Consider the following 18,653-nt stretch of genomic DNA (forward strand, 5'->3'; position numbering starts at 1 on the left):
CCCTCACCCCAGTGCCTTGTGTTACTGACTGTATCTCTACTGATGTTAATCCAGCTCCCTCACACTGTCACTCAGTAACCCCTCTCCCCCAGCGCCTTGTGTTACTGTCTGTATCTCTACTGATGTTAATCCAGCTCCCTGACACTTATTAATATCTGAGATGCTGGGCAGTGATCCTGTGTCATGTTTGTTACAGGTGATTTGAAGGTTAATTGTCTTGAGGATGAAATCACAGTGAAGGCTGGAGAAGATCTTGTTATTAGCTGCCATTACCATCCTGCAGATGAACCGAGTGCCATTGCTTTCAACTGGATGAAGATGGAGACTATGGGGATAATCTACAATTACACAGTGAGCCATAGCAGTGTGGGAGAGCAGAACCCCAGCTACCAGGACAGAGCTGAAGTCTGTGATAATGAAATCCCGAAAGGGAATGTGTCCCTGAAATTGAAGAATGTGACTCTGTCTGATTCAGGAATCTACAGACTCTCTGTCACCAACCAATCCCAAAGTCATGAGATTATGGTTACAGTGGGAGTAAGAGGTAGGGAGAAGCAAATATTCTCAATCCTATTGTATACATGGTTATATACTCTTGTAGTAAACAGAAACTGGATTCCAGTCCAATAACCAGAAGTGTGTGATCTGTACTGAATGGTACCTGGTCTGTACTTAACATTTATACCTAACTCAGGCTGACCACACCTGTCTAGAAAGGCCCTCCAGCTTCTTTGCTCACTCTGGTCATTGCTTGGAACTTTTATGCCACAAATATCGCTTGGGCTGACAAATGGAAAGTAACATTCGTGCCACACAAGTGCCAGGCAATGACCATCTCCAACAAGCAAGAATCTAGTCATCGCCCCTTGACATTCAATTCCATCACTGAATCCCCCTTATCAACATCCTGGGGGTTACCGATGACCAGAAACTGAACTGGACCAGCCATGTAAATATTGTGACTACAAGAGCAGGCCAGAGGCTGGGACTCCTGCGATGAGTAACTCACCTCCTGATTTCCCCAAAGCCTATCCATTATCTACAAGGCCCAAGTCAGGGGTGTGATGGAATATTCTCCACTTGCCTAGATGAGTGCAGCTCCAACAACACTCAAGAAGCTTGACACCATGCAGGACAAAGCAGCCCGCTTGATCGGCACCCCATCCACCACCGATGCACAGTGGCAACAGTGTGTACCATCTACAAGATGCACCTCAGCAACTTACTAAGGCTCCTTCAACAGCACTTCCCAACCCACAACCTCTACCACCTAGAAGAACAAGGGAAGTGGATGCATGGGGACACCTGCACCTGGAAGTTCCCCTCCAAGTCACTCACCATCCTGATCTGGAAATATATCAGCCGTTCCTTCACTGTCACTGGGTCAAAATCCTGGAATTCCCTCCCTGAGAGCACTGTAGATGTACCTACACCACATGGACTGCAGCGGCTCAAGAAGGCAGCTCACCACCACCTTCTCAAGGGCAACTAGGGATGGGCATTAAATGCACCTCAAGTGCCATAACTTGCAGGGTTACAGACCAAATGCTGGAAAATGGGATTAGGCTGAGTGGCTCTTATTTTGGCCAGCATAGACATAATGGGCCAAGTGGCCTCTTTCTGTGCCTTAAACTTTCTATGTTCTATCTTGTGATCTAATCTACACTGGGAAGGTTTCCCTCTACTCGTGAGTGACATAGGTCTGATTCAATTAGTTTTCTTCAAAACCACTTTATTTACACTATATACATAATAAACTACTAGGTAAGTACATCTCTCTTGTCTTCCATCTTCTCTACCGAGTCTCTAACACATGACTGCTGATGCAGCTGTTACATCATGTTATACAACATTATCTCATTACCATAGCTATTAACCCATTATGCTACAGACAGCACTTTGAATTGAAAGATCATGACTTTGAGTTGCAGAATTAAGCATAAGATCCAAGTTAACACTCCCAGTGCAGCACTGAGGGAGTGCTGCACTGTCAGAGGATCAGAGAATGAAGGGACCGATGGTATGATTGCTAAATTTGCTGGTGACACAAAGATAGATAGGAAGGTAAGATGTGAAGAGGACATAAAGAGGCTACAAAAGGATATAGATAGGATAACTTAATGGGCAAAGATCTGGGAAATTAAGTATAATGTGGGCAAATGTGTAATTGTCCATTTTGGCCAGAAAAAGAAATAAGAAGCATATTATCTTCTAAATGGTGAGAAATTGCAGAGCTCTGAGATTCAGAGGGATCTAGGTGTCCTAGTGCATGAATCACGAAAGGTTAATATGCAAGTACAGCAAGTAATTAGGAAAGCTAATAGAATGTTATCATTTATTGTGAGGGGAATTGAATACAAAAGTAGGAAGGTTATGCTTCAGTTGTACAGGGCACTGGTGAGACCACATCTGGAGTATTGTGCACAGTACTGGTCTCCTTATTTAAGGAGGATGTAAATGCATTGGAAGCAGTTCAGAGAAAGTTTACTAGACTAATATCAAGAATGGGTGGGTTGTCTTATGAAGAAAGGTTGGACAGGTTAGGCTTGTATCCACTGGAGTTTAGAAGAGTAAGAGGTGACTTGTTTTGAAACATACAAGATCCTGAGGTGCTTTGACAAGGTGGATGTGGAGAGGATGTTTCTTCTTGTGTGAGAACCTAGAACTGAGGTCACTATTTAAAAATAAGGTGTTGCTCATTTAAGACAGAGATGAGGAAAAAATCTTTCTCTCAGGATCGTGAGTCTTTGCAACTCTTCCTCAAATGGTGGTGGAAGAAGAATCTTTGAATACTTGTAAGGCAGAAGGAGGTAGATTCTTGATAAGCAAGAGGGTGAAGTTTCTACACTACCCTCCTCACAATTCATAGTGCTTCCAAGTCTTGTATTGTCCACAACTTTGAAACTGTGTCCTGTACACCAAGGTTGAGGTCATTAAAATATATCAGGAAGAGCAGGGGTCTTAACACTGACCCTTGATGAGCTCCACCTTAAACCTTCCTCCAGAACTCTAGCCCCTCTCTGCCCTTTACACTGTTACTATCCCAATGTATATTGGGATTATTAAAGTCCCCCAATATAATTACTTCAGAATTTTTGTACCTCCCTGTAATTTCCCTGCAGATTCATTCCCCTACATCCTTCCCATTAGTTGGTGGCCTATAGACTACACTGAGCAATGTAATTGCACCCTTTTTGTTCCTTAGCTCTAGCCAAATCGATTCTGTCCTTGACCTCTGTGGGACATCCTCTCTCTCTCTCTACAGCACTGTAATATTCTCCTTAATCAATCCTGCCATTTCCCCCCACTGCCTCCCCCTTTTCTTCTCTTCCTTTCCTAAACACCTTAGAACCAGGAATATTTAATATCCAGTCCTGCCATCTTTGGGCCTGGGAGAGCTATGATATCATATTTCCTAATGCAACCTGCACCTGTAACTCACCAATCTTATGTCCCACACTCCACACATTCACATGCGTGGACAGTAATCCTGATGTAGACTTTATTACTTTCCCCTTGCTATTTCCTACTCTGGTGCTATCTAGCTCTCACTGTACTCTGTGCACTTTGGTATTCCTCTCTGATATTACCTCCAGGTTCCCATACCCCTGCCGAGTTAGCTTAAACCTAATAGCACGAGCAAATGACCCTGCAAGGAACTCGGTCCTGGCTCTGTTTGGGTACAACCTGTGCGGCCTCTACAGATCCCATCTCCCCCAGAGCAGTTCCCAATGTCCCACTAGTGTAAAACCCTCCCTCTTGCACCATCTTAATGGCCATACATTCAGTCTGCTTTATCCTCCTATTTCTATACACGCTAGCGCCTGGTGCTGGGAGAAGTTATTTAAGTTGGTGTAAGTACACAGAAGGATGCTTGATGTCACAAGTAGCTTTTATCTGGGAATTTTTCATTGCATTACTATGCAGTTCTTAGTATTATACTAAAGCACCAGCTGCATTTTCGGTTCCTAAACCTGCAACTGAAAAGATAAAACTTATTGGATAGAATGTTAAGTTGCCGATTAGTGCTGGTGGCTGTGTTAGTACATGTAAGTCTCCATCCATGGGGTTACATTGAGACAGGATATATCCCACTGTTCAGCCCCTTCATTCTTTGCTTAATCCATTTTGCTGCTACATTCCATCAGAGGTTTAAAACGTATGGTCCTTTAATCCGACTAAAAATTTGGCTGAACTGCTCAGTGTGACTGCAGAGGTGAGGAGGAATTTTTTACACAGCGAGTTATTGTGATTTGGATTCTGCTGCCTGAAAGAACAGTGGAAGCAGATTTAATTTCACATTTCAAAAGGAAATTGGATAAACACTTGAAAAGTGAAAAATTTGCAAAGCTATGAGGAACGGAAGGGAGAGTGGGACAAATTGGTTGTCCTTTCAAAGAGCTAGCACAGGCACGATGGACTGAATGGCCACCTCCTATGTTTTGTTACTGGCATTTGGGATGAAAGACAAGACTGAAAAATTTCGATCCAGTTTGCAGCATTACTGTGACAGTCTCTGGTATTTCTTGTATATCAACCATAGAGATGACACACATTGCCAGCCATGGGCACTGCCTGTATTAAAGGGGTCAGCGGGTATTGCCTGGTGTTGCCTGTGTTTGAGGTCATGGGGGGGAGGTGGTGGTGGGGGTCCTTGTTTTAAAGAGGTCACTAGGATGTGGACTTTGAATGTGGCCAGTTTCCTAAGGCCCCTTAAAGTAATTGGGGGACAGATCTCATTTTGAAAGGACCCTTGGGGTGGGGGACAGGCCATGTTAAAGGGATCTTCGGGTAGTGCGGTGACATATTAATGTGGCGTAGGGGTGTTGGAGGCCGTCGTGGAGCCCTTGGTTGGAATGGGATCGTGTTGGAGGGTCCCGAGGTTGGGGGTGTGGGACCATGTTAGAAGTATCCCGGGGCTGGGCGAAGCCAGGCTTAAAGGGGTCCTGGGAGATAGGGGTTTCCCTGGTTAGCGTGTGCTCCATTATAGATGTTTTCTTTTCCCTCACAGCTGTTGGTGAGCAGCCAGTCATCCACTCCTACGTCACTGACCAGGGCGTCCCCATGTTGGTCTGTGAATCATCCGGATGGTTCCCAGAGCCAACTGTTCTCTGGGAAAATGGACATGGGATGCAGCTAACCAAAAATGCGCAGACGGAGAGAATCAACAGTACAGATGGGATTATCCACATGAGGAGTACAATCAGGTTAGACCATGGATCTGTCAGCAATTACACCTGCACCATGATGGACCAACACTTGGGCGAAGTGGTCTCATTTGTCTTTGTAGTTCTGAGTAAGTATAGAAGAGATGTCTTTAACAGTGTCTGAAATGCTATAACCAAGGTGTGTCTACTCCTGTACGCTTCTATTCAGCAGCTGTAGTCCCATTAAGTGAAGATTGCATCAAAGCGCAGTCTGTTCACTGCTTGTTGGTCCCCATTACGTGTGTGAGGAGCCTCCTGTTTATTATTCGAGGTACAAATACTCAACAAGAACATTATGTATCTGAGTTTGCTGACAAATCTAAGAAGCTACAGTAAAACCATGTGAGTAGAGACAAAGTTACACAGTCCAATTCAGTGAGTAAAATAACTGCTGATGGAATTCAACATTGGGAAGTGTGTTCAAGAAAGTTGAGGGATAGCAAGGGATATGGAGAAAAGTCAGAAAGATAGTTAAAGGTATAGAACAGTTGTGATTTAATTGAATTGTGGAGCTGAATGGCCATCTTATGTTCCTATAGCATAGTCACTGGGCATAAATGACAGTAACCAAGGGTGTTTTTTGTGTGGGAAAGGAGCAGTGTTGAAAGCGATATTTTTGCCCCCAGTAATTGTCTCAATCCCACCAATCTTGTCTTAGAGAAGGAAAAAGGAAAGAGGGAGAAGAGAGGGGAGTGGACACAATGGGAGCTTGGTGCATGTCTGTACTCAAGCAGTGGTTGGGTTCCAGCTTCAGGCTTGATTGTCAGGGACAATGGGAGTGGGCAGCAGGTCTCTGCCAGGGGTCCTGCTTTCTCCTATTGGGACAGACCGGTGGAGGGAGAAATGCAGAGAAGGAAGCTGAAAATAGTTGGAAAGCAGCCATGATTGACGTGGGGTTGTGGCAGATCTTCACAGGAGGGCCGTCCAACAACATTTAACATGCATCCATGGAATGAGGCGTTAAGTCAGGCGATCAAAAGCTTAGCTGTTTTAAGGAGGAGGGAGAGAGGTATAAAAGACGGAGAGGCTTAGAGAGCATAGGGCCTTGTCAGCTGACAGCACAGCTGCCATGGATGACTGAAAGAGTTTGGGGATAGGACAGGAGTCCAAGAATTGGAGGGGTGCAGAGATCTTGGAGCATTGTGGAGTGGGTGTGTGTGGGGGGGGGGGCGGTGGTTACAGAGATAGGGAGTAGAGAGGGCCAGAGTGGGGTTTGAAAACCAGGATTAGAATTTTAAACTCGAGCTGTTTCCGGACCAGGAGTCAATGTAAGTCAGTGAGCACAGGAGCGATGAGTGAAAGGGACTTGGCGGGAGTTAGGATATGGACAGCTGGAGTTTCGGGTGTGGTTTTAAAATATTAAATGAATATTAAAACAAAAGCTGCTGATGGGGCGAGGAAATAAGGATTAAGTGAGGAAAAGAGAACAGCAGTTTGAGGTGGTGAGTGAAACAAAGGGTGGAGTAAATTCTCTCTCGCTACCATGCTTAGTCCAGCGTTCTGCTGAAGCTACAGCAATACAGCTGGAACGTCCTGGAGGAAATTCAACCCCAGGTACACTTTAAAAAATATTCCTCAGTCCAACTGGCATGGAAACTGAGTGGTGGTTAACCCAGGGATATGGAGTTGGGCTAAGGTTATAACGCTGCAGCTCTCAGGTCACAGTAGTTCCTGATTTAGCAAACAACAGGTATTCAATGTTTAGCTGTTGCTTCTGTTTAACTGCTGAAATGACATAAGAATACTTTTTCTTTCCCCCCCGCCCCTCTCCCAGTTGCAGGCTCACCTTGGAATATCGTAATTGGTACGGCTGGGACCATTGTCTTTTCTGTGATTTTGGCTGTTTCAATTTACTGGAGTTGGTGATCAGATGGAAAAGGTGCGTGTGGGTATGTGCAGTGACTATTCCAAGCCCTGCCAGTCACCTGTCCAGTAACATGAGCTGTTCACAGCAGCAGAAGGAAGCTATTCAGCCCCTTGAACTTATTCTACCATTCAGTCAGATATGTATCCCAAATCTATTTACCAGCTTCATATCCCATTTAAGGGGGTCCATATCCCCTGATATGCTTAAGAAACAAAAATTTATCAAACTTGGCCTTGAAAATGTTAATTGCCCCCTCAGCAGCCACAGCCCTTTGTGGGAGAGAGTTCCAAGTTGCCACCACAGTTTGTGAGGAGACATCACTCCTGTAGAGCTTGGCTCTAATAGTAAAGTTTTGTCCCCGTGTTCTGGATCTCCCCCCTACCAGAGAAAATTGTTTCTCCTCCATCTACCCTGACCAAATCCCTTTATCATTTTAAACACCACAACCCACTAAACTCAAGGGAATACAAGCTTAGTCTATGCATTTAATCCGTTTTAGCACCGGTATCGTTCTGGTGAATCTGTGTTGCAGCCTCTCCAGGCCCAATATACCCTTCCTGAGGTGTAGCTCCCGGAACTGAATACAGTAATTTCTTGAAAAATGTTAAACTTGTTGCACAATTTAGTAGATATTTATTGCATTCACCTTGAGACACCCTGGAGTACTTGTGGTGAGGTGTCTGTCATGATACTAAGTGGGTGGGATCCAGTATTAGGTCTATGGTTAGAGCAGAACTGATTAGCATTGTGTTCTCATTGTATTGCTCTTGGGCACTTGGCTGTTTCTCTTGGATTCCTGTAACTATCAACATATGAATTAGGAGCAGGAATAGGCCATTCAGCCCCTCGAGCCTGCTCTGCCATTCAATAAGATCATGGCTGATCTGATTGTGGCCTCAGCTTCACATCCCAGCTACCCCTGATAACCTTTGACTCCCTTGAAGTTCAGGGAGCTAAGAATCCTTAAAAATACTCAATGACCCTGCCTCTGCCACTCGGTGGGGCAGAGTTCCAAAGATTCACAGCCCCCTGAGAGAAAAAAAAAAATCTTCTCACCCCCCCACCCCCCCCCACTTAAATAGGAGGCCCCTTATTTTAAACTGTGGGCAGAATCTTGCCCTCGGATGCTGGGTGGGCCCCACCGGCTTGGTGGTGGGCGGGCAGCCAACCCCCTGCCGCCGAAACAGGGCCCGCCACCATTTTGAGTGGGTGGGCCAATTAAGGCCTGCCCAGCGGCGTCCCCGACAGGAAACGCTATGCGCTCCCTGTGCTGGGGGGGGGGGTGGGGAGGGGTTCCCCAGCTGTCAAAGTGCGCTCTCTCGTGCATGCGCACTGCTCCCTGAGGCAAAGTCCTGTCTCAGGGAGATTCGTGACAGGTAAGTGAAGTGTAAAAATAGAAACATTATAAAATTATTAACATGCCCCCCTCATGTGACTATGTCACACGAGATGGGACATGTTAATACAAAACACATAAACTTTATTAATTTTTTAAAAAACGGACCTGAGACTTCATCCCACCGGTGGATGAAGTTTCATGAATAATCTGAATCCCGCTGGGGTTCCTGGCCCCCCCCCGCCAGCCTTAAGGTTGGACGGGCAGGTCTTTAATTAGCCTGTCAATGGCCTCAATTGGTCATTGCCGGGTCAGTGGGCGGACAGTTGATTTCGCTGTCCGCCCGCCTTCCTGAGCATTTAAAGGGATCGGGATGACGTTGGGGATTTCTCCAGACCTCATCCTGCATCATTTTCCTCTTGGCGAGCGGGCCCCAACTCCAAATCGCCGACGGGAAAATCCTGGCCTGTGTCCCCCTGGATCCGGTCCCTCCCGGGGAAACATCCTTTTAACATCCACCCTGTCAAGTCCCCTCAGGATCTTATAGGTTTCAATCAGGCCACCTCTCATCCTTCTAAATGGATACAGGCCCAGCCTGTTCAACCTTTTCTCATAAGATAATCCCCCTCCCTCACCACCACATCCGAGGTATCAGTCAAGTGAACCTTCCCTGAACTGCTTCTAATGCATTTATACCCTTTCTTAAATAAGGAGACCAAAACTGTACACAGTACAACTGTAGCAAAACATCCCTAGTTTTATATTCCATTCCATTTGCAATAAAGGACAACATTTCATTTGCCTTCCTAATCACTTGCTGCACCTGCATACCAACTTTTTGTGATTCGTGTACCAGGACACCCAGATCCCTCTGTACCTCAAGAGTTCTTCAATCTCTCTCCATTTAAATAATTTGCTGCTTTTCTATTCTTCCTGCCAAAGTGAACAAGTTCACATTTTCCCACATTATAATCCATCTGCCAAATTTTTTGCCCACTCACTTAACCTGTTTATATCCCTTTGCAGACCACTCATGTCCTCTGCACAACTTATTTTCCTACCTGTCTTTGTGTCATTAGCAAAGTTAGCAACCATGCATTCCGCCCCTTCATCCAGGTCATTGGGATAAATTGTAAATAGTCAAGGCCCCAACACTGATCCCTGTGACACTCTGCTCATCACATCTTGCCAACCCAAAACAGAGCCATTTATCCCTACTCTCTGCTTCCTGTTAGCTAATCAGCCCTCTATGCATGTTAATATTTTAGCTAATCAGCCCTCTATGCATGTTAATATTTAGCTAATCAGCCCTCTATGCATGTTAATATTTAGCTAATCAGCCCTCTATGCATGCTAATATTTTAGCTAATAAGTGTTCTATGCATGCTAATATTTTAGCTAACCAATCCTCAATGCATGCTAATATATTATCCCCTATACAAAAACAGAATTACCTGGAAAAGCTCAGCAGGTCTGGCAGCATCGGCGGAGAAGAAAAGAGTTGACGTTTTGAGTCCTCATGACCCTTCGACAGAACTTGAGTTCGAGTCCAGGAAAGAGCTGAAACATAAGCTGGTTTAAGGTGTGTGTGTGGGGGGCGGAGAGATAGAGAGACAGAGAGGTGGAGGGGGGGGGGTGTGGTTGTAGGGACAAACAAGCATCTCACGCGCATCCGCCCTCACGCCTTCTCCTCCCTCCCAGAAACATGATAGGGTCCCCCTTGTCCTCACTTATCACCCCACCAGCCTCCGCATTCAAAGGATCATCCTCCGCCATTTCCGCCAACTCCAGCATGATGCCACCACCAAACACATCTTCCCTTCACCCCCCTTATCGGCATTCCGTAGGGATCGCTCCCTCCGGGACACCCTGGTCCACTCCTCCATCACCCCCTACTCCTCAACCCCCTCCTATGGCACAACCCCATGCCCACGCAAAAGATGCAACACCTGCCCCTTCACTTCCTCTCTCCTCACCGTCCAAGGACCCAAACACTCCTTTCAAGTGAAGCAGCATTTCACTTGCATTTCCCCCAACTTAGTCTACTGCATTCGTTGCTCCCAATGTGGTCTCCTCTACATTGGAGAGACCAAACGTAAACTGGGCGACCGCTTTGCAGAACACCTGCGGTCTGTCCGCAAGAATGACCCAAACCTCCCTGTCGCTTGCCATTTTAATACTCCACCCTGCTCTCTTGCCCACATGTCTGTCCTTGGCTTGCTACATTGTTCCAGTGAAGCCCAACGCAAACTGGAGGAACAACACCTCATTTTCCGACTAGGGACTTTACAGCCTTCCGGACTGAATATTGAATTCAACAACTTTAGGTCGTGAGCTCCCTCCCCCAACCCCACCCCCTTTCTGTTTCCCCCTTCCTTTTTTTTCCAATAAATTATAAAGATTTTCCTTTTCCCACCTATTTCCATTATAAAAAAAAACCCACTAGAGCTATACCTTGAGTGCCCTACCATCCATTTTTAATTAGCACATTCGTTTAGATAATATCACCAACTTTAACTTTAACACCTATGTGTTCTTTTGTACTATTGTCGTTGACATCTTTTGATGATCTGCTTCTATCACTGCTTGTTTGTCCCTACAACCACACCCCCCCCCTCCACCTCTCTGTCTCTCTATCTCTCCGCCCCCCACACACACACCTTAAACCAGCTTATATTTCAGCTCTTTCCTGGACTCGAACTCAAGTTCTGTCGAAGGGTCATGAGGACTCGAAACGTCAACTCTTTTCTTCTCCGCCGATGCTGCCAGACTTGCTGAGTTTTTCCAGGTAATTCTGTTTTTGTTTTGGATTTCCAGCATCCGCAGTTTTTTTGTTATTATCCCCTATACCTTGAGCTCTTACTTTGCGCAGTAACCAGTGATTTATTGTATACATGAAACCAAATTTTACATATCGTGAATGTTCCATGAAGGACTTGATATAGTTATATAGACTTAATATAATTGGAATAATCCGTATTCCGATTCCCTATATTGGGACACTACCCAACTCCACATGTTGTGCTTGCATGAAATGGAATGACTATTAAACCCTGTTCTCATTGCCAGGTTGTTCCTGTGTGACTGTCACTGAAGACTCTGTTGGTTTAAAGGATAAACCTGGTGTGAGCGCAAGAGGAACTGCAGCGGGTGAAAGGAAAATTTTTCTACCCTCTACACAAGGACTTGTTCTCTTTCCTATTGGAAGACACCAGAGCCAACAGAGTTTCAGCGCTCGACCTTCCTGAGTGCAGTTCTTCAGAGAAATTAGTGCCTTTTTAAAAAAATAACTTGATTTTGCACCTTACAGTCTGGTCTCAACACTGTGTCTAACAGTTTCAACATTAACCTTGCTTATCACAGTGAAGTTCAAATCTAACTAACTCTCAATCAGGAATTCGGCAGCTTGAAAGATTGTGATTTGCACTAACTGCTGAATTTCTGCTTTATAACTGGCATCCTGTTTAGTATGCTGAGAGCTCAGTTTGAATCATCCGAGTCACAGTGGGCTTTGCAGAGTTTGCACTGTTGTGGACTCTACAGAACTTATCCCCTTCCCTTGGGACATGATATAAGCTTGTCAAAATCTAAATAAAGTAGCGTAGAAAATTCATTTCCCTTGGCCCCAGTTACCCTGACAAGCCCCAGGACAGCATCGTGTTCAGTTTTCAGTGTTTCATTTTCTACTCATACAAGAGTCATGGTGCTTAACTCTGTAAATGTTAGATTAGCGTCATCTTTCCATTCTGTGGGACTTGCTGCTAAGTTTTTCTAACACAGGAGGCAGTCAGTATATGCTACGCCAATCTATATCAAACCCCGCTCTCCTGTTCTTCCTAAAACCTTACAACTTTCTCTGCTTCAGATCTACCATTCCCCAGAAAGGTACAATGGTTTCAACCTAGAAAGCATCCTGCAGCTAAACACCAATTCAGAGTGAAGTAGTATTTTCTTAACATCTCTTCTTACTCTCAGTGACTATTCTAATTGATCGCTGCTCGGCCAGAGGTAATAGTTTTTCTCCAACTCAGCCTGCAGAACATTTTTTTTTTAAAAATGTATTACTTTTGTCCTGTTATGAAGTGGAAGGAGGAGCTGAGATCTCCTTCTGATTGCTGGCATTGAGTTAGTTTTCTCACCCAATTCCACCAATTATAGAATTGGCCCAGTGCTCCAAGTGTGGCTGTACTAGTCCCTGTGCAGCAATAATTTAATGTAGAAGAACTGTCCAGAAAGTTTTACTGGTTCCTGAGATTTAGGCTGTATTCCAAGATCTGATTCGTTTTCCTTATCAATATTGCACGCTGCTTTTGGTTTTGTGAGCTACCTGTCAATACATCACGTCCTCTTTCTATGTTTTGTCATGCAGACTAGAACTGTTTAGTTTATATTCTCCTTCCCTAGTCCATTATCTTGTATTATCTAGCATTCGTAACCTTCAATCCCTGTTTTCATGCACTTCTGATAATTCAATCTCAAGCCAGTTGGTGAAACATGAAACCAGACACTAATACTTTTCTTGATAATAGGTTTATTTACAGAATGCAGCATTAAATATGTCTGCTTCCTACCTACCACCCCAGTGTCCCAACAGTCTCCGTTCTTTTGAGCATACCTTTAACAAGTAGGCAAATAAACAAATCAAATTAAAGTGACAGCTTCTTAAAGGGGTACTGTAACAAAAGAGAAAAATTTTAAAGGAACCTTATCGAATTGGGGACTGAGGAAGCACTTCAGCCCCTGCGATGTCCATTGGCCACGGAAAGCCAGTCTCTGTTTATAGTTTTTTGAGCTCACCTTTAACAGATATAAACAAATAAGTAGGCAAATAAACAAATCAAAGCGATAGCCCCTTAAAGGGGTAGTCTCTGTTTATACTTTTGTTTTGAGTACCAATAAAAATAAATAACAAATAAACTAATGAATAAATTAGCAGCCTCCACTCCCTTTATACCCTTTTGAGTACAACTTTAACAAATGGGCAAATAAACAAATCAATTTAAAAATGATAGCTCCTTAAAGGGGCAGCCTCTGTTCATAAGTGCTCTAGATATTTAATTAAAGAATGGCCTTCACTTGTGTATCTTAAACAATATAATTAACATACCATTAAAAGCCTCTAGGTCACTAATTTGTTTTGATGGTGTGTGAAGCTGTAGGTCTTAAAACGGGGTGCTGGGTCCACATCGTGCAAATGACATGTTTAAAGTGTGACTTTCCACTTTGTACATTTTACTGTGAAGAGGGGGAGTGAATTTGTGTAGATTGCAAAAGAATCCCTGAAGGACTGCGCTCTGTTTTTGTGTTCTTTGTAACGTTCGTATCTGAAATGCAAGCTTCACTTTGCCATATGCTGCTGTAACAGTCCATTGTTGGAAATGAAGAGCAGGGAATGTTAAACACTGCTATAACTGTCCTGCTGTTAAATAGATATGAAATAGAACCATACGGCCCTGCTCCACTACTCAATAAGACACGGCTGAATCATATGCTATCCCCATATCTCTTGGTGTCCAGAAATCTATCACTCTCAGACTTGCATATGCTCAATGGCTGAATCCTCTGGAGTAGGGAATTCCAAAAATTTACAGCCCTTTGCGAGAAAGCCTTTCTCATCTCAAAAATAAATAGTCAACCCCTTATCCTGAGACTGTGCCCACATGTTCTACGCTGTTGGGAATGGGAGCAATTGGCTGTACTGGCCTTGAAGCCTCGTTCCATAGCTCTCTTCAGTGTTGCTTCATTCCTTGTCCTCTTCCGTTTACTTCTGGCTGTTTTATAGATTGTATTTCTGTTCTGCAGTAAATAAGCATTTGGTTAATTTGGATTTACTGTGTAAGGATCTTTAGTAACTTCGAGCTCATTAACTTGCCATGTGCTATTGCATGTTGTGTGGCGCAAGTGTCACTGTGCTGTTTTGCACTTTGCATACTATCAGGATAGCATCTTTTCATATGCCTAGGGCTGTCTCACTGTGCTTTTATAGGCAATTTGAACGCTGCAGTTTTTTATACGCTTTATACTGTGAAGCCAATCAGTTCTCTTTCTTTCTTTCTGTTGTAATTTCTAATCTCATTATTCTGTAGGTGCTCACTCCACTGAATGCTAATTTAAACCCTCCCTGTTTATGCTGTATAAATGCCTGCATCCTAGGGTTAGGCTATGAGTGCAGGAGTTCACACCAGGGTCATGGCACCTTATATCAGAACCAGGGACAGATAATTGAGTCAAAAATGTTATTTATTTTGACTTCCAGAAGGCATTTGATAAAGCCTCTCATAAGAGACCGTTAGCTCAAGTTGAAGCTCATGCAATTGAAGGTAAATTATTGACCTGGTTACAAAATTAGCTAAGTGGCAGGAGACAGACAGTAGAGATAACGGACAAGTACTCCAATTTGCAGCAGGCAACTAGTGGTGTCCCACAAGGATCTGTGCTGTGGCCACAGTGATTCTCCATATTTATTAATGATTTAGATGGTGGAATAAAAATCCGCAAATCCAAATTTGCTGATGGCATAAAGCTAAGTGACATTTTATGTATGGAAACATAAAATTACAAAGAGACAGTGATAGATTAAGTGAATAGGCAAAACTGTGGCAAATGGGTTTCAATGTAGGTAAATGAGAAGTCATCCACTTTGGAGCCAAATAAAATAAAAATGGTGAAAAAATGGCAGTCCAAAGAGATTTGATAATTAAAATGTCATGAACAGATACAGGAAATAACAAGTGAAGAAGGCATTAGTAGAGTGCACACCTCCGCCATGCTATGTTAACTCAACATTATTACAATTATGCAGCTCTTCTTCGAGGCTCTTCCCTGGGTTGGTTGATGCTTTGTAACTACAAAGCTGAAAAAAGAACTCTTTGTTTTAGGAAGCTTCCAACTCACTGAGGCAGCTTCAGGCCAATTCACACCCAACAACCTGCTTTGAAAACTCTGCTCACATTTTGACAGCTGTGACAAATTGCATCACAGCAGCTGAGACAATCCAGAAGATTCCAAAACAAGCATTCAACATTCTAAATAAAACAGCCTGCAGCATTCTTAAAAGAAAAGTCAATTTTCCCCAATCTCCCATTGTTAAAGGATCCTTTAAGACATTTCAAGATCCTGATCCACATCTTTGCCAAAAATGAATCAGTTCTTCCTTGGTCCATACCCTATCTGTGCGCCAAGTTTTGCTGAAATTTGTCCATTAGTTTTTGAGATATATTGTTTACAAATGGTGATGAAAACATTATCTCTGCCCACCTTCAGTGACAGAGGTAATAATAAAGGCTGACAGAATGCTGGCATTTATATCTAGAGAGCTAGAATACAAGGGAGGGGGTAGAGGCCATGCTTCAGCTGTAAAGAAACTCCAGTTAGATCGCACTTAGAATTAGTGAGTGATTCTGGGCACCACACCATGGTGGGGGGTGGAGGGGGGTGGGGGGGTTGGTGGGGGGGGTGGGTGTGGGGGGAAGGAGGGGAGGGGGTGGGTGGGTGGGATATATTGGTCTTGGAGGGAGTGCAGCGTAGATTTACCAGAACAACATCTGGATTCCAAATGTTACATTACAAGGTGAGATTATACAAACTAGGGTTGTGTTTGCTGGAATTTAGAAGTTTAAATAGTTATTTGATCAAAGTGTTCAAGATATTCAGGAGCACAGATGGAGAGAAACAATTTTTGTTGGTTGGGAAGACTAGGATTAGGGGAATATTCTAAAATTAATGCCAGACCTTCCTGGAGTGAAATTAGGAAACACTTCTTCATACTAAGGGTGGTCAGAGTTTGGAACACTTTCCCACAAACTGCAATTGATGGTAGGTCAATTGTTAATTTTAAACCTGAGATTGATAGATTTTTGCTAACCACATGTATTGAGGGATATATGGAGCTAGGCTGTGGAACAAGCTCAAGGGGCTAAATGAAATAAGTATAGAAAATGCTGGGAAAACTCAGCAGGTCAAGTAGCATCTAAAACAGAGTTAACTGTTCAGGTCACTGTGTTTATTTCAAATTTCTAGCATCTGCAGTATTTTGCTTTTGTAAGGGGCACATCGGCCTCCTTCTGCTCCTATGTAAAGGCCTTTCAATCAAACCAAAGATTTTGAACACCACCCATCATCACCAGTAGAATGCGATGAAGACTGGAGTGCAAAGAATGCACAGGCCCCCTCACTATGTGGAGATGAAGGTGTTACTGTAAATGTAGTTGCCTGCTTGAACAAAGGACGTACCCTGAACTCACAGCAGTGTAGTGAGTATTTTTCTGGACAGACATTCGCCATCTACACCCAGTGTTGCTGGATCTTTTCTATGATAATCTGACCCTGACTGTCCTTTCAGAACAGGTACTTGCTTTGAACCAACTGTGTGTTAACTGAGGATACGTCTATGTGGTTTGGTTTGAAGAGTTCTTGTTTCACATTAATCATGGAGCTGCCTTAAACAATTTAATGGTCAATCATAGGACAAGATTCTTATATTAAGGGCTCTCTGGCTGGTGAGGAATAGGAAGGTTAATCTAATCCAAGGCCGATTAGTTTCAATTTTCCTCTCCTCCCTGTTCCTTGATTTCATGATAATCCTGCTATTTTGTCAGAGGAAACTAGTTTACTTTTGCTGTTCCATAGATTTACTAGAACTGCCATACCAGCACTGTCGAGGCTTTTCTTGGAGACTGTTGTCACATGCTACATGACAAAGGTGTTGTTGTTAATGGCCATATAAACTTAAACTATTTTAAATTCATGGCTTCACTTAAGTGCCCATGAACACAATTAAGCACAAATAGTATGGGTTGGGTTAATGCTCCAGTACTGGACAGGCCTAGGGATTGAATCCTTTCCTTGTCTGTTATAGGGTGCTTTCATGGTGGCATTGCATTCAAGGGTAATTAGGGATGGGCAATGATTGCTGGCCTAGCCAGCAACGCTCACATCCCATGAATGAATTTTTAAAAATTAGGCAATATTACTGAATCAGATTAGAGTCATATCCCGATTAACTAAAGAGTTCCTAATTGTGATTAACGTCATGAAAACCGCAGTGACTGAACAGATCTTCCAACATTTCAATCCTAGTTTTGGGGAATTTGGCTTCCAATACAATTCCACAGGAAATAGTTTGCTTTGTCAGTCCAACACACACATACACATTGATCTTAGACATAATATGATAGATATGAGTAATCTGTACACTGAGTAGCAGCCAAATAACAGCAGGCAGCTATAAACTGAGTGCTGGAAGATCAGTGGTGTGTTGTGCTCCATCCTGAGGAGATCACGTCAATGATTGTTGAAAGGTTGAACATGACGTTCTGTGTATTCCTCAACTCTCTACAAGTGCCAAATTTTTTTGTATTAGGGGCCTTGGCTCCAAGTTATAATAGGCCAAGCAATGATTGGAAAAGCTGCAAGATTAGGAATATTGAAGAAAGCTGAACTACTCAACACTAAGCAATTCAGAGAGCCCTCAAGCTGGCGAAATGCTGTAGCTCTATTTGCAGAGTCGTCTCACCTGGAGGTAGTCAAGACCAGAATCAAGAGAATCTGTGAAGGAGGTGAAGGTAGCTCACCCTTTGCTGGAGAGTCATCTATAACAGAGCAACCCCTTTTTTCCCCTCTGGTTACTGGATGATATCTCCCAATATTCTCAGCCACCATGACCAGATTTATTCATTGTCTTTAAATCTAACCTGTTGTGCCTTGAAATAAGTTATAAGTCAGCACCGGTTGTTGAATTGTACTAAAACCAATTTAATGTGTAAAAATCAAACTGTTTTAAATTATTTATGAATAATAATAAAATACTATCAATCGATTCCTGGTCCCAGTTTTTATGGGGTGCATTGGTTCCAGAACCTTGTTGCAGAAGGTGAATTTTATAGTTTTATCATCCATTGCAGAGTTTTTCCAGTTCTCAAGTCTTCAATCTGCATCTGGGTATTTAGCTATCATTTAGCCTGAGCTTATATGTCAATGGTTTAGAATCAACAAAGTCTAGTGGGGCTCAATCATGTGGTTAAGAAGTCCTTTCAGAACTTTGTCCTACTGTACTAAAAGGTTCCCCGCACTTTGCTGCATCAAACTCCCTCACACAATAGGTGAAATACAGCTTAAAGCTCCCTCTACTGTCCCAATAACTTGAGTTTCTGCAGTGTTCTTCTGATTAGTTGAATGCAATAGTAAATGAGCTATCCGCCCATCTATCTCCTTGAGACTGGGGTCTGATCATGTTGGGTATCAA

General features: G+C 43.4%; 1 protein-coding gene across 4 annotated transcripts in view; it reads left to right on the top strand.

Moving 5' to 3' along the window:
* LOC121269797 (butyrophilin-like protein 8) overlaps nt 1-18,227 on the top strand; it is a 58,321-nt gene extending 40,094 nt beyond the window's left edge. The window contains exons 3-6 of one of the 4 annotated variants that reach the window (XM_041174757.1): nt 197-544; nt 5,012-5,296; nt 6,982-7,096; nt 17,772-18,227. In XM_041174757.1, coding sequence (XP_041030691.1) covers nt 197-544; nt 5,012-5,296; nt 6,982-7,073 — 725 coding nt within the window. In that variant the 3' untranslated portion in view covers nt 7,074-7,096; nt 17,772-18,227. Of the gene's footprint in view, nt 1-196; nt 545-5,011; nt 5,297-6,981; nt 7,097-11,479; nt 15,084-17,771 lie in introns of those variants that run through there. The other 3 variants (XM_041174744.1, XM_041174747.1, XM_041174739.1) reach the window with 3 other exon arrangements.
* The last annotated feature ends 426 nt before the right edge of the window (nt 18,228-18,653 follow it).

This window comes from Carcharodon carcharias, chromosome 2 (assembly GCF_017639515.1).
Source record: "Carcharodon carcharias isolate sCarCar2 chromosome 2, sCarCar2.pri, whole genome shotgun sequence".
Taxonomy (NCBI): domain Eukaryota; kingdom Metazoa; phylum Chordata; class Chondrichthyes; order Lamniformes; family Lamnidae; genus Carcharodon; species Carcharodon carcharias.